Source organism: Danio rerio, chromosome 16 (assembly GCF_049306965.1).
Source record: "Danio rerio strain Tuebingen ecotype United States chromosome 16, GRCz12tu, whole genome shotgun sequence".
Taxonomy (NCBI): domain Eukaryota; kingdom Metazoa; phylum Chordata; class Actinopteri; order Cypriniformes; family Danionidae; genus Danio; species Danio rerio.
In genome coordinates, this window is record NC_133191.1 from 41162202 (window position 1) to 41175438 (window position 13237).

General features: G+C 34.8%; 1 protein-coding gene across 1 annotated transcript; it reads left to right on the forward strand.

Moving 5' to 3' along the window:
• Window positions 1–74: 74 nt before the first annotated feature.
• Window positions 75–11670, forward strand: decr1 (2,4-dienoyl CoA reductase 1, mitochondrial). The gene is given in 10 exon segments (NM_001002444.2): window positions 75–226; window positions 661–860; window positions 2725–2782; window positions 2862–2948; window positions 3700–3847; window positions 7472–7571; window positions 9064–9136; window positions 10569–10715; window positions 11035–11097; window positions 11182–11670. Coding segments are annotated over 10 exon segments (1002 nt in total). The 5' UTR covers window positions 75–160; the 3' UTR covers window positions 11242–11670.
• The last annotated feature ends 1567 nt before the right edge of the window (window positions 11671–13237 follow it).

Below are 13237 nucleotides of genomic sequence, written 5' to 3' on the forward strand. Positions count from 1 at the left end.
CTGATCTCAGATCAGCCAGCAAACCGGAAACCGGAAGATATCACTTTAGTTATGTCATTTCAGTGCGTCGCTGAATCCGACTTCACAACTTTAGTTGCATGTTTGGACAGTTGAACGCTCTTTCTTTCTTTAACAAGATTATTTTTTGCATTTGGATGTTATGGCGTTGCACAAAGGATTAACCATGCTGAAGAGAGTTTTCACTCCAAACAAATGTTGCACACGAGTAAGATTTTATTATTTTTATTTATTTATATTTATTTTCAAACTGAAGATGATTTTGTGTTTGCATTTGCAATTTACTTACATGAACTCAAACACGAAATTAAAAACCGTTTCACGAACTTGTTAGATAGACCAGTGTAACTAATGTTAATTCTCCTTCTGCTGCAGGAAATGTCAATGTTTTTTTTTATTTATTTTATTTATTTTTAAAAAACTTTTTATAATGTTTTAGCATGCATTGCAAACAAGCATATTTTAAAATAAATATGCAATATAAGGTCAATTCTGTGTACGCAGCAAGCGAGTGAAGTCAGTAGGGGTTATAGTAGGTAAGAGGGTATGACCTTTCACCCAGTTTTTATTCTTATTCAGGCTGGTCTCCGTTCCTGTTTGAATCCTGACAATTTACTTATTCCGTGGTATACTCTTTAACAGCTGTTCGGAAATGGGACCAACACGTTGTACCAGAGCGGTCCCCCCCACGCCAAATTCTTTCCTGTGTGTGACGGTGTTATGCTTCTCCCAGGAACTTTCAAAAACAAAGTGGCCTTCATCACTGGAGGAGGAACTGGTCTCGGAAAAGCCATGACCACTACTTTATCTTCACTTGGAGCAGAATGTGTGATAGCCAGCAGGTTACTTATCGCTCTCATAATGTTATTATAACTGTTTCCAACACTATTGTTGTTATTAATAAGAAAGAGACCCAAATCGGCAGATTACAAGGGTTTTGAAAGAGCATGTGATGCTCAAGACTGTGGTCACACTTGCATTATACATTAAACAGTATACAAGGGAATTAACAACAAAATTTATCATGTACATTAAGTATTTTTAGCAGTTGGGATGTCTTAATAGCTTATTATTTTAGATCAATCAAGAATAGTTTACAATTTGGTATAGTCAGTATACATTTTGTTTTGTGGATGTGGTATTTTCCAAATAAAACAATATTTTTTTTTATTTTGTCCATTTCCAGTAACCCAGAGTTGCAATCCATAAAGAAAACCATTTTATCAATTATATTGATAAAATTATAAAACACTTCAAAAAGTAGTAAGGAAACTTGGGACGAAAACCGCTTTGTGTAACTGCAACTGAAAAATAAATGAAGAATTGTTTCCGGTTCCATTTTACAAAAACAACACAACGTCGAAAAACCTTCCTTAAACTTACTGATAAAATCATTGCATGGATAATATCTATGTAATATTATAAAATTTGTTTCTTTTACTTTATTAGGAGTTATGTATTTTGTAATATCTGACCAGATTTTTGGGGAAAAAAGAATAAAGGGAATGCTTGTTTCCATTTAACCATTGCTATTGGAGGAACTCTTTTATCTGCAGTTAGGATATTCCAGATATAATTGTTATTACATTTTTTATCCATGATAGAAAGGCCCCTAATAGTAAGCTCTGGAAGAGAGCCAGATACATAGTTATATATTTTTGCAGTTTTAATAAGGTGAAGTAATTTTTGGGAAATACAATGAACAAATTTGTTGTATTCATTCAAAGTCATTTTTAAACCAAAAGTGTTAATACATTCAATGTAATTATATAAGTACCCAAGTTTCGCAGGTTGCTGCGGTGCAAAGTTCAAGCTTGGTGAACTCTGACCTACGAAATCGCATCACTTGACTGCATGAGACCAATCGAGAATCAAAACATGACCTCTCTGGACAGAAATTTAAAACATTGAGCAAACGCTTGCTTTTTTAATGTCTAATTTTAATCCCGCTGTTTTTCGCAGCGCCGTACGACAGAATTCCGCACACACAAGTGTGACCGCAGCTTAATTTGCTTTTATTTTCTCACATTCACACTTTATTAGGTCCAGCTGGTTATTAAGGCAAATTTCTAATTAGCCAATCACATGGCAGCAACTCAGTGCGAATATAAAACCAAATTTACCTCAGTATGTTAAAGACTGTAGTAATGCCATCGCAGAATTAAATGGCTTTTTCAAATGCATTAAAAATTGGTAAATTTTACCCAAATTCACTACTTCAGACTTATGTGCCCACTGCGTTCTGGAAGTGAATGGCAGTTTTTGGCACAAAATTATTGTCATGGACTTTTACCTCTTACCTCAACTGTTTACTGCTAGCGGAATAACCACAGATCTGAACTTTGGTGCTTATCAACTACAATCCAGACTCAACATTGCACATCCTACGATGTGACTAATAAGAATAAATACATCAATGTATTGTGCCACCCTAATTATTACCTTTAATTCCCAGCCTCAACAAACAGTCTGAAGTGTGAGATTTCTGATGCATACATTGATGTATTTTGATTGTTAATAAGCAATATAACACATCCTCCATCTCTGTTATAAACAAACAATGTGAGCTCATCTGAACTTGATGCAACTTAAAGTGTACACAAATAACCAAGTGCAGACTTTTTTTTTTTTATAAAGAAAGATTATAAGATCTAATTTGTGCATGAACTGTCCCCTTTTTGTCTCCTCTCCTCACATCTCTTCCAGGAGTCTTGATGTTTTGCAGAAAACTGCAGATGAAATATCACAGCAGACAGGAAACAAGGTTTCACTGCCTTAGAAAGTCACAAACATTTTCTTAATCTCAATGTAGAAACAGATTGATAAATGTGTCCCTGTTTCAGGTCCATGCCATCCGGTGTAATGTTAGAGACCCTGCATCAGTGGAGGCTGCTGTTGACCAGCTCGTCAAAGATGTCGGTCTGCCAGACGTAGGTTTTGGTCTCCATCTTAACTGCAGTCATTCAATAAATTCTCCTGCTAGTACATGCATGGAATATTTTTTTATATGTTTTAAAATGGGTATATAAAGATTTCTTTTTAAATATGAATATTTATTTATAGATATATATTTATAGATTTATAAAGATACAAAATTTTGTATTGCAATATTTTCCCCCTACAATATATATTGTGATATAAATACTATTTCACTCTATAGCTCTATTTGGAAGGTCATTACTTTAGATTAATTGGGATGATTGGTAAAATAGTGAAATATAAATATATGTAATTTATTATATATCTGTAATAAAGAAACTATAGCCATAAATAAACACAATGAAGCAAATATTAAAGTGGAATAAACAGTAATTATGGTTTTATGGTAGTTTTCTGGGGAGTGTCAGTACAGTATTCCAGTATAACAGTATTCCAGGACTAAAATTTAGTAATCAAATATAAAAGAGCATAACGTAGTCTTCATCATATAAATAATTCAATAAAATGTATTTCTTAACTTATTTTTTGCTCTTTATGTTCTCTTAAAATGCTTTAAACTCTTAAAATGTTCACATAGGCCTTAAAAACATTAAAAACTTTCACTCTATGGTTAAATTCTGCAGTGTATGGTTAAAGTCTATAAAAATCTTATGTGTTTTGGCCTGTGGATTCTGGTCATCTATATTCATAACTCGTTATATTGTGCAGCCCTACTTTAAGATTTTGTTTGCCATCCGGCAGGTGGTGATAAACAACGCTGCTGGAAACTTCATCTCTCCTTCAGAGAAACTGTCTCCTAATGCCTGGAAAACCATCACTGAAATAGTGCTGAATGGCAATGCCTACGTCACCTTAGACATTGGGAAACGCCTCATCAAAGCCGAGAAAGGTCAGTGTTTTTATAGAAATGTACTTGATTCAACAAGGCTTAATTTTGTTACTAAGAGCATTATGCTTGATTATCAAATATAAAATTGTGTGACTTAAATAGTGTTTGTCATTTTGGACAAACGTTTCTACAAAAAGCTTAAATGTGGACACACAACGAGTAAAAATGGTTGATTATTTGTAGAGACCACTAGAGGGCAGCAAATGCAAACCAGTATTGAGTATAGACAGAAAAAAAAAAAATTGTACCCGGTGCCAAAGTCACTGATAATCTGTTGCATATTTTAAAGTCATTATTTAATGGTTAATTGAATGTTCTACATTAAATGAAACAATCACATGTGTGGAATTTCTTTTTAATCTTGTATCTTAAAAAAAAAAAAAAAAAAAACATTGAACAGGTGCAAAACTTTCCACTTTTGCACAATTATATTTATATAAATGTATTTAGCCAGTAAATTATCAGAAATTATAATCAGAAATCTTTTAGACAAACAATTTAACCCTTTTTATGAAAGGACAACTCAAAGTAATTTATGTTTTAAAAAAGCTTCCATGTGTACATTTAAAGCAGAGACTCTCAGTGGTGGCTGTTTTTGTTTTGACGGACATATGAAAAATATTATTTAGGATTCTGCTGATGGAGATTGAAGCATTTCTTTTTTCTTTTTTTTCTCCTTCTGTTCAAAAGATTGTGGAAAGGTTTTTTATTATTATCAATAAACTAATTCTATTCAGTGAGGATGCATATAATTTATTAAAAAGTTACAGTAAGTCTGTGTTAATGGCCTAGTGCAGGCATGTCCAAACTCGATCCTGGAGGGCCGGTATCCTGCAAAGTTTAGTTCCAACCCCAATCAGACACACCTGGGCTAGCTAATCAAGCTCTTACTAGGCTTTCTAGAAACATCCTTGTGGTTGTGTTGAGGCAAGTTGGAGCTAAAATCTGCAGGTCACCGGCCCTTCTTGACCGAGTTTGGACACCCCTGGCCTAGTGGTTAGATCACTGACACATAACACTGAGGTGTTCCCGGACACCCGAGTTCGATTACCGGCTCCAGATTCTCTCCTCTCTCAGCTTTCCACACTTTCCTGTCCATTAAGGTAAAAACTCAGAAAAAATTATTATAAAAATACATTTTAAAAAGTTAATTCTGCACCTTTGAACTTTTTAATAGTTAAATAATCTTTTAAAATGATTAATAAAAATATTAATAAAAACAAAAAATTAATAAAAGCATGAAGTGAAAATTCAGCTTTGAATTATAGAAATTGCATTTACAATTATATTAAAATAGGAAGTTATTTAAACGTATTTGCTTTTGCTGTACTTTATGATTCATTAAATGCATATTTGGTGACTGTAAGACTGTATTTTAAATTATTTTAAATACTATCATTGCACTGTATATTACATTGTTCCCATTTACATGGTAAAAGACTGGAGAGCATGTTTGTGCATACTAAGTTGTCTAAATGATTCATGTTTTTTTCCTCCTGTGTGTTGTCTCGAGGCTTGTGCTATAATGAAGTTGCACATCCCATGAGCAGTGCTTTTGGGAAGGTGGCATGAAAAAAATGTCAATGTGTTTTTCTGAACAACCTTGTTGGAGGTGCATTCATGTACATTCATGCCATTTTTTATATCTTTGCTTTTCATTAAAATAACAGCATCTGATGGTTCCCAATAATCAGTTGCATAGTTAATCTTTGTGTAAATTAAGAAATCCTCAGATTTTATGTAATCTTCATTGCAGTTATACGACCCAAGTGAGTAATTATGAAGCCTCAGTTGTCCTCTCTTGTATAGAAAAAAAATAAAAAAGACCCATTAATGGGTAAATTTTACTGGTCCTCACTAGGCTTATGGCAGTATCGAGTTTTCTTGTGATTAATTGCCAAAGCTTTTATCATGGTATACAACAATCACAATATTGAGTTAAGCTGCAGAAAAGGTTACTTTAACAGCAAATTAATATTGCGACCAAATAAACTAAATTAGGACCAAAATCAACAGTGAGAAAAAGACTTATTACAGTTTCTATGTTAACAAAAAAATGTATTCATCATAAACTCCATTTAATAAAACGATTATGACTTGTAATCGGATTATGACTATGATTTTAACGTGTTATTGGGCATTAGGAAATATCACATCATTTATAGTCAATATTTCAGCATGTCATAGGCCAGTTTAACATTTGAAAATAAAGCAAACCAATTAAGTCCTCAAGCTTTTGGCACTGTTATGAACACCACTGCAAATGCAGAGTGAATATTCTTAAAATATAAAAAAAATTAAATAATTATTATTAATTCAAGGAAATGGTATTTTGAAGTGTCCACAAAATCAGTATTGTGCATGTTCATTGTCATGATTTATTTAACATTGGCATATGTCTAGTCCTACATCATTAAAATGCTTAGGATCCATTATCAGGGTTAGTAGGGGTATGTTTTGGGCAACAGACCTTACTATTAACCTAAAAAAAAAAAGACTATGAAAGTTATCATGTATGTAATGTTCTCACTAAGATAAGAAAGCAAACGTGTGTGTGTGTGTGTGTGTGTGTGTGTGTGTGTGTGTTAAATTAGCTTCTCAGATTCATACATCTAGGCAGCCTTATACCTAATTATTTTGACCTCTTTCTGCTTCCTTGAACAAATGTGATTACAGACTATTCAAATACTCCATTAACTCGAAGTGCAAATATATTATTACTGATAACAAGCCTGCCCTTCACGACACACTCCATATTGCCCTTCAGTGGTGATTTAAAACAAAGATCAGATTTATTTTATTCTTTATGCAACCACAGCAATGAACTGAGTTTTGGTTTCAATGAATGTCACATTTTTGACAAGTAGCCAGCCAAAGCAGTATTTACATACCATATAAACCATCTTAATATGTGCGTGACTGTTGAGTGCTGTAGTTAAAAGCACTTTTGCTTTTAAAAACTTCAGTTCTTCTTGTTTTAGCAGAACTTGTTTCAATATTTGATGCACATAAATTCAGTTCAATGTCAGATGAAAAATAAGAGCTGAAGTGTTTCTGCAGTTCAGAGATGTTTGAAAAGATTAAGCTTGGAATTGATAAAACAGCCTTGCTTTTCCCCTACATAAACACAACCAGAAGAAGCAATCTTGTTTCGCTTTGACAGCTTTCAGCCTTTCTTTGCTTCACATGACCTTGAAAATTCATTTTCTGTAGTTTAGCTCCTACATGAACAGGATTTCTGCTGGTGCCTCAGAGGATGTAATAAAGACAACAACTCCCATGATTCCACACTCAAGCTCATACCTTTGTTTGTTGTGAATACGCTGCCTCTAGTGGTGAAAATTACATACTGCACCTTTTAAAGTGAAGGCTATTAAACAATACTTGTGCCAATACATCACAAACAATAATATAGATGTTGTCAAATGAAAGGTGTTGTTTTGATGGCCATTATAATTTTTTCACCATCTTAATCTAAAAGTATAAATTCATTTTATGCTTTTAATGCAGATAGGAACAAGCTTGCAAATGTCCATGTCTTAATTGAAAATGAATCAAGCTTCGTATGTTTGATGTGTGCAAAAAACAACAACAACAACTAATAATCATGTTGAATTTGTAAAGGTGCTGCGTTTCTGTCCATCACCACAATCTACGCTGAAAGTGGCTCAGGATTTGTTGTGCCGAGTGCTGCGGCGAAATCTGGAGTGGAGAAACTATGCACGTATGTATACAGTGGCATTAAAGAGATCGCCCCTTCCACAAAAAAATGAAAAAATCCTCAATTTATTACACTCAAGTGCTCCTAAACCTTTATAATAGGTATAGTTCTCCTAAATAAAAATCTGTCATCATTTACTTATTTAAAGTTTCATTCTTTTATTAAACACAAAGGAAGATATTCTGAGGAATGTTGGAAAAAACAGCCATTGACACCCATAGTAGGACAGCTTTTTTCTTCCTACAAACATTCTTTAGTATATCTTCCTTTGTGTTCAATACAAGAAAGAAACTGAAGTGGAGGATGAGTAAATGATGACCGAAGTTAAATTTATTTAGTGAGCTATCCCTTTAAGTCAGTTTCATGTGTTACACTGTCAAATACCTTAAAATATATTCTTGAAGGGTGCATATATTATCATAATGAAGGTGCCGTGTGCTATGTTTCATTTACATTTTAATTGTAAGATGGGGAACTTGATCTCCTCTTAAGGAGTGTTAAATATGATGGAAATACAATAGTGAGAGTTGGACAGCACATGATCTAACTGATGATTCAGATCAAGCTCTCATTAATAATGTCTCTGGTGAAATGTTTAGTGACAAGGCTTACATTAAGTAACACTGAATACCTTAAATACCCATGTTAAATGTTAAATAGCTTTCTCTTAAATACCTTGTATTAGAATAATGTGGTATAGAAGCACCCTGGCATTTGTACCTGTATTTTATGTTTACTTATTATGATTAAAATTGATGTTATTTGTATTGATGTTAAATAATCATAGTTGATGAACCAAAGATGCTCCTGATTTAAATCCGTTTAATATATATAAAATACAAATGACTTATTCAGAACATCAATTTTTAAGTAAAAAAAAAGTTGTTTTTTTTAAACGTTCTTAGTATTTGGTATGAAAGGGTTAATACTGCTTAAATGTTTCTTATAAAATAAATATGAATATTAATTGATTTACATCTTAATATTATTATTATTACTATTTAGACTTTAGGACTGTACAGTAGTTGTGTAAATGATTTTGTTGTGGCCACATAATAAACCTCAAATCAGAAAGTATAAATTACATTCTGTACAGTCTGTACGTCACAAACCATAATATAGATGTTGTCAAATGGAAAGTGTTTTGTTGGTACCAATTTTAATAATTTCACTTGCTAAATCTTTAAGTATATATTCATTTTATGCTTTAATGCAGAAAGGAAAGAGTTTGCAAATGTACATGTCTTGATTAAAGAAATGATTATGTTGATCAAAAAAAAAAAAAAAAGATCACCAGATTGGGTTTTCCCATGAGCCACCTTGTTTGTTATTGGTTTACTTTGGTGAAAACCTAAAGGAAAAGGGTCAGTCTCTGGGAGGTAATTGCAGTAGACTCAGTGGTGGCCATGTCTGATTGATTGGCTGACCAGATGTCATTCGGACAAATTTCAAATAAATCAAAGGAAAAGATTTGATTGATTATGTGTACCCGCAGGTCTCTGGCAGCAGAGTGGAGCAGATATGGCATGAGATTCAACGTTATTCAACCCGGACCTATCAAAACCAAGGTAAGCTGCATGTTTTTGTGTTTTATGTTTTGCTTTAGTTTTTTTTTTCTCTCAGAAAATGTCATGCATCTCTTGGCTTTTGCTACTGGTTTTATCACTGTGAGGGTTGCAGATATGAAAATTGCAGGGTTGTGCAATATTGACAAATAAAGAAATCTCAATATTATATATATATATTTTTTTTAGTTGTTTTTTTTTCTGATAAATAAACTGTATTTCGTTGAGTGTGGTTTTGTACTTTGACTGATTTATTTGAACTCCCTACACATGCAAATACAGAAAGGAACTGCAAATAGTGCAGACAAAAATTAAAATGTGCCAAAGCCCAATGTTTCCTGTTTAGCGGTATAACATGGCATTAGAATTCCATTTAATTTAGCATTAATTTAGCAATTTTGATACAAACATACAAACAACAAGGGACATTTAAAATGAATCAAAACAAATACCCTCTCCACTCAGATCTCTGCCAACACTGCTGAATCAAATTTGCACTGTGGTCTGCACTATTTGCAGTGTGTTTTCCTGTATTAGCTTGTGTGTGTTGTTAAACCGATGAGGATGTTTTCTCAGTTTGTTAGTGTTTTTCTATTTGCATGTATGTTCTTAGGCTGCGTCTACACCAATCTGGATCGATTTGAAAATGGCGTTTTCATTTAAACACACCCCATGTTCCCACTATTGTTTTCAGTTCTTTCGTCATCCACAATAAAACAGCTGAAAACGCTGTCTTTGAGTACTGTACATGCGCACAGACATAAGACATGTTTACCTGTGTCATATTCGCCTGGCATTTATTTACTTTCTGTCTCTTTGAAACGTTGCAGCAATTGTCATCTGCTTCTGCCGCTGAACAAAACGATGTCTCAGTGTGGAACGAAGGCCAAAGCAGAGAGAAAAATATGCGTTTTTAAATGAAACGTATATTTTTTTAAGTGTGGACATGGCCTTAACTAGCATTGAATTTAAGCTCTCTTAGCCACCGTACAAACCGCATAATAATTATTCATTTTATTTTGGCTTAGTTCCTTTATTCATCAGGGGTCGCCACAGCGGAATGAACCACCAACTTATCCAGCATATGTTTTACACAGCGGATGCCCTTCCAGCTGCAACCCAGTATGGGGAAACACCCATACACACTCATTAACACATACACTTCATCCAATTCACCTATACTGCATGTCTTTGGACTTATGGGGAAAACCGTAGCACCTGGAGGAAACCCATACACCAACACTGGGAAAACATGCAAACTAAGAAATACCAACTGACTCAGCCCGTGCTCAAAGCAGCGACCTTCTTTCTGTGAGTGACAGTGCTAACCACTGAACCACCATGTCGCCTCACAACAGCATAATAATAAATGCCAAACTTTGTGTTATCCATGTATAAAGTGCTTTACATTGACACTCCCAATATTTTTCTACAGGGGGCTTTTAGCAGACTGGATCCGGCTGGTGTGTTTGAGAAGAAGATATTAGACCGGGTCGCCGTGGGTCGTCTGGGCACTCCTGGAGAGATCGCCAATCTTGCCGCCTACCTCTGCAGTGATTACGCCAGCTGGGTATCAGGCGCGGTGAGTTGGGTGACCTTGGCTGAAAAAAGTGCTTCATCTCCCCGGGCGAGACTCACCTCGCATCTTCCCCACAGGGCTTCTCTGTTTACAGCCAAACCAAACGGAGCCAAGGGCACATCCTCCACCCACCTCCACCAATTTGGTGGAGAATTAAGAGGGAAAAAAACAGTGCTCAAGAGATCAATATAGAATAATGTGGTCGTTACTGTAATGACTCTACTTATAAACTTGAGGAGTCCTGACAGGGCTTATAATGTCTTTTTTTGGGGGGGGAGTGAAGGATGAATTCCCAGCTTTAACGGCTTCCTTGTTTTTATAGATCATTCGAATGGATGGTGGTGAATATGTGTCCATGGCTGGCGAGTTTAATGACCTAAAGCAGGTGATGCATTTTAACACAGTCCATCAGATATTTACAACAGGATTTTCTTTTGTTTATTATAAGTTTGCCTTGATTTTATTCTAGGTCACAAAGGAGCAATGGGACATGATGGAAGCAATGATCAGAAACACAAAGGGATCGTAAACTACTGAAAGCACATTAAATCGGCACTAATGACAGTACCTCTCTCAGATGTATTCAATATTCTGTAATACTAATTTACACTTCAGTTGTTCTGGTACATACAAATTTTTGCCTGTCATGCATTTCTGCCTTAAATATCCATTGTAACAGTGGTTATACAACATGTAGTTTGAATTTTTTAACCTACATATTGCATGCTTGTGCTATGGATAGTGGTTTGCAGTATTGATGGATCGATACTGGCCCTGTTTAGCCAGTTTTTCTATCAAGACATTTACAGCAGCCTTATAATGTAATTGTAAAATAATAAATATTGGTGTACAGTGCCACCTTGTTTGCCCACTGATCTATATAGAGTTCTCTATCATAAATCAGTGGTTTTTCCTCTTATGGTAATCAAAGCTACATTAATAAAGCATTTAGTTTTTATTTTAGAGTACGAACATTTATTGCACTAAAATATTTCAAATACATAATTTTAAAAATACAAATAAAAAAAGATTAATTTAATAAATAAAATACATTTTAATAAAAGTAACAATTTACAATAAGGTTCCACTGTATTTACTAACATAAATAATTAACAATACATTTGAAGTATTTATTTATGTTTTATAATGTTAGTTAACAAAAGTAGAGCCATTTGTTGTTAGTTCTTGTTAACTCAATTTGTGTTAACTGATGTTGCCAAGCACAATTTTGGATGTAAATATTGTAGTAAATGTTGAGCCATGATTAATAAATGCTGTACAAGTATTGTATATTCTAAATTCAAGTTAGCAAGTAAAATGGAACCTTGTTGTAATGCACGACCAAAATAAATTAATATTTATGGCTAGATTTAATAAAGTATTGATCTCAAACTTAAATTGGCAGGGGGGCCATATCAATGACTGACAGTTCATAAGGGAGCCGTTTTAACATTCAAGCAAAAGAAAAAAAGTGGAAACCTGATGTATTGATGCACTCAGACATTCTTCCCGAGAGAATCAAAAGTTGCTGTGAAAATACTACAATTTAATTATGGGCATTATAATAATAATAGGGTGAGGTAATGGCGCAGTAGGTAGTGCTGTCGCCTCACAGCAAGAAGGTCGCTGGTTCGAACCTCGGCTCAGTTGGCGTTTCTGTGTGGAGTTTGCATGTTCTCTCTGCCTTCGTGTGGGTTTCCTCCGGGTGCTCCGGTTTCCCCCACAGTCCAAAGACATGTGGTACACGTGAATTGGGTAGGCTAAATTGTCCGTAGTGTGTAAGTGTGTTTGTGTGTGTGAATGTGTGTGTGGATGTTTCCCAGAGATGGGTTGCGGCTGGAAGGGCATCCGCTGTGTAAAAACTTGCTGGATAAGTTGGCGGTTCACTCCGCTGTGGCGACCCTGGATTAATAAAGGGACTAAGCCGACAAGAAAATGAATGAATGAATAATAATAATAATTATTATGTTCCAATCAATTGTTGCTTAACCAAAAGGTAAACAGATAGCATAAGGCAGCAGACAAAAGTTTGGGTAACTTTGTTGACTTTACTGGCAATTATTCTACCATTTTTTTAAACTACAACAAAGGGGGAACGCATGTACATATTAACATTTACTTTAACTAGTCCATGCAGCCAGCAGTAAAATTTAAAATTTAAGCTGAACCTCGCAAAAACGGAAATGCTTGTAGTTTCTGCCAACTCGACTCTACACCAAAACTTTTCAATCCAGATGGATGGGGCAACCATTACTGCATCCGAAATGGTGAAAAGCCTTGGAGTAACGATTGATGACCAACTAAACTTCTCTGACCACATTTCTAGAACTGCTCGATCGTGCAGATTCGCACTCTATAACATCAGAAAGATCCGACCCTTCATATCTGAACATGCAGCTCAACTCCTTGTTCAAGCTCTTGTTCTCTCCAAACTGGATTACTGCAACTCTCTACTAGCTGGGCTTCCAGCTAACTCTATCAAGCCTCTTCAACTGCTCCAGAATGCAGCAGCACGAGTTGTCTTC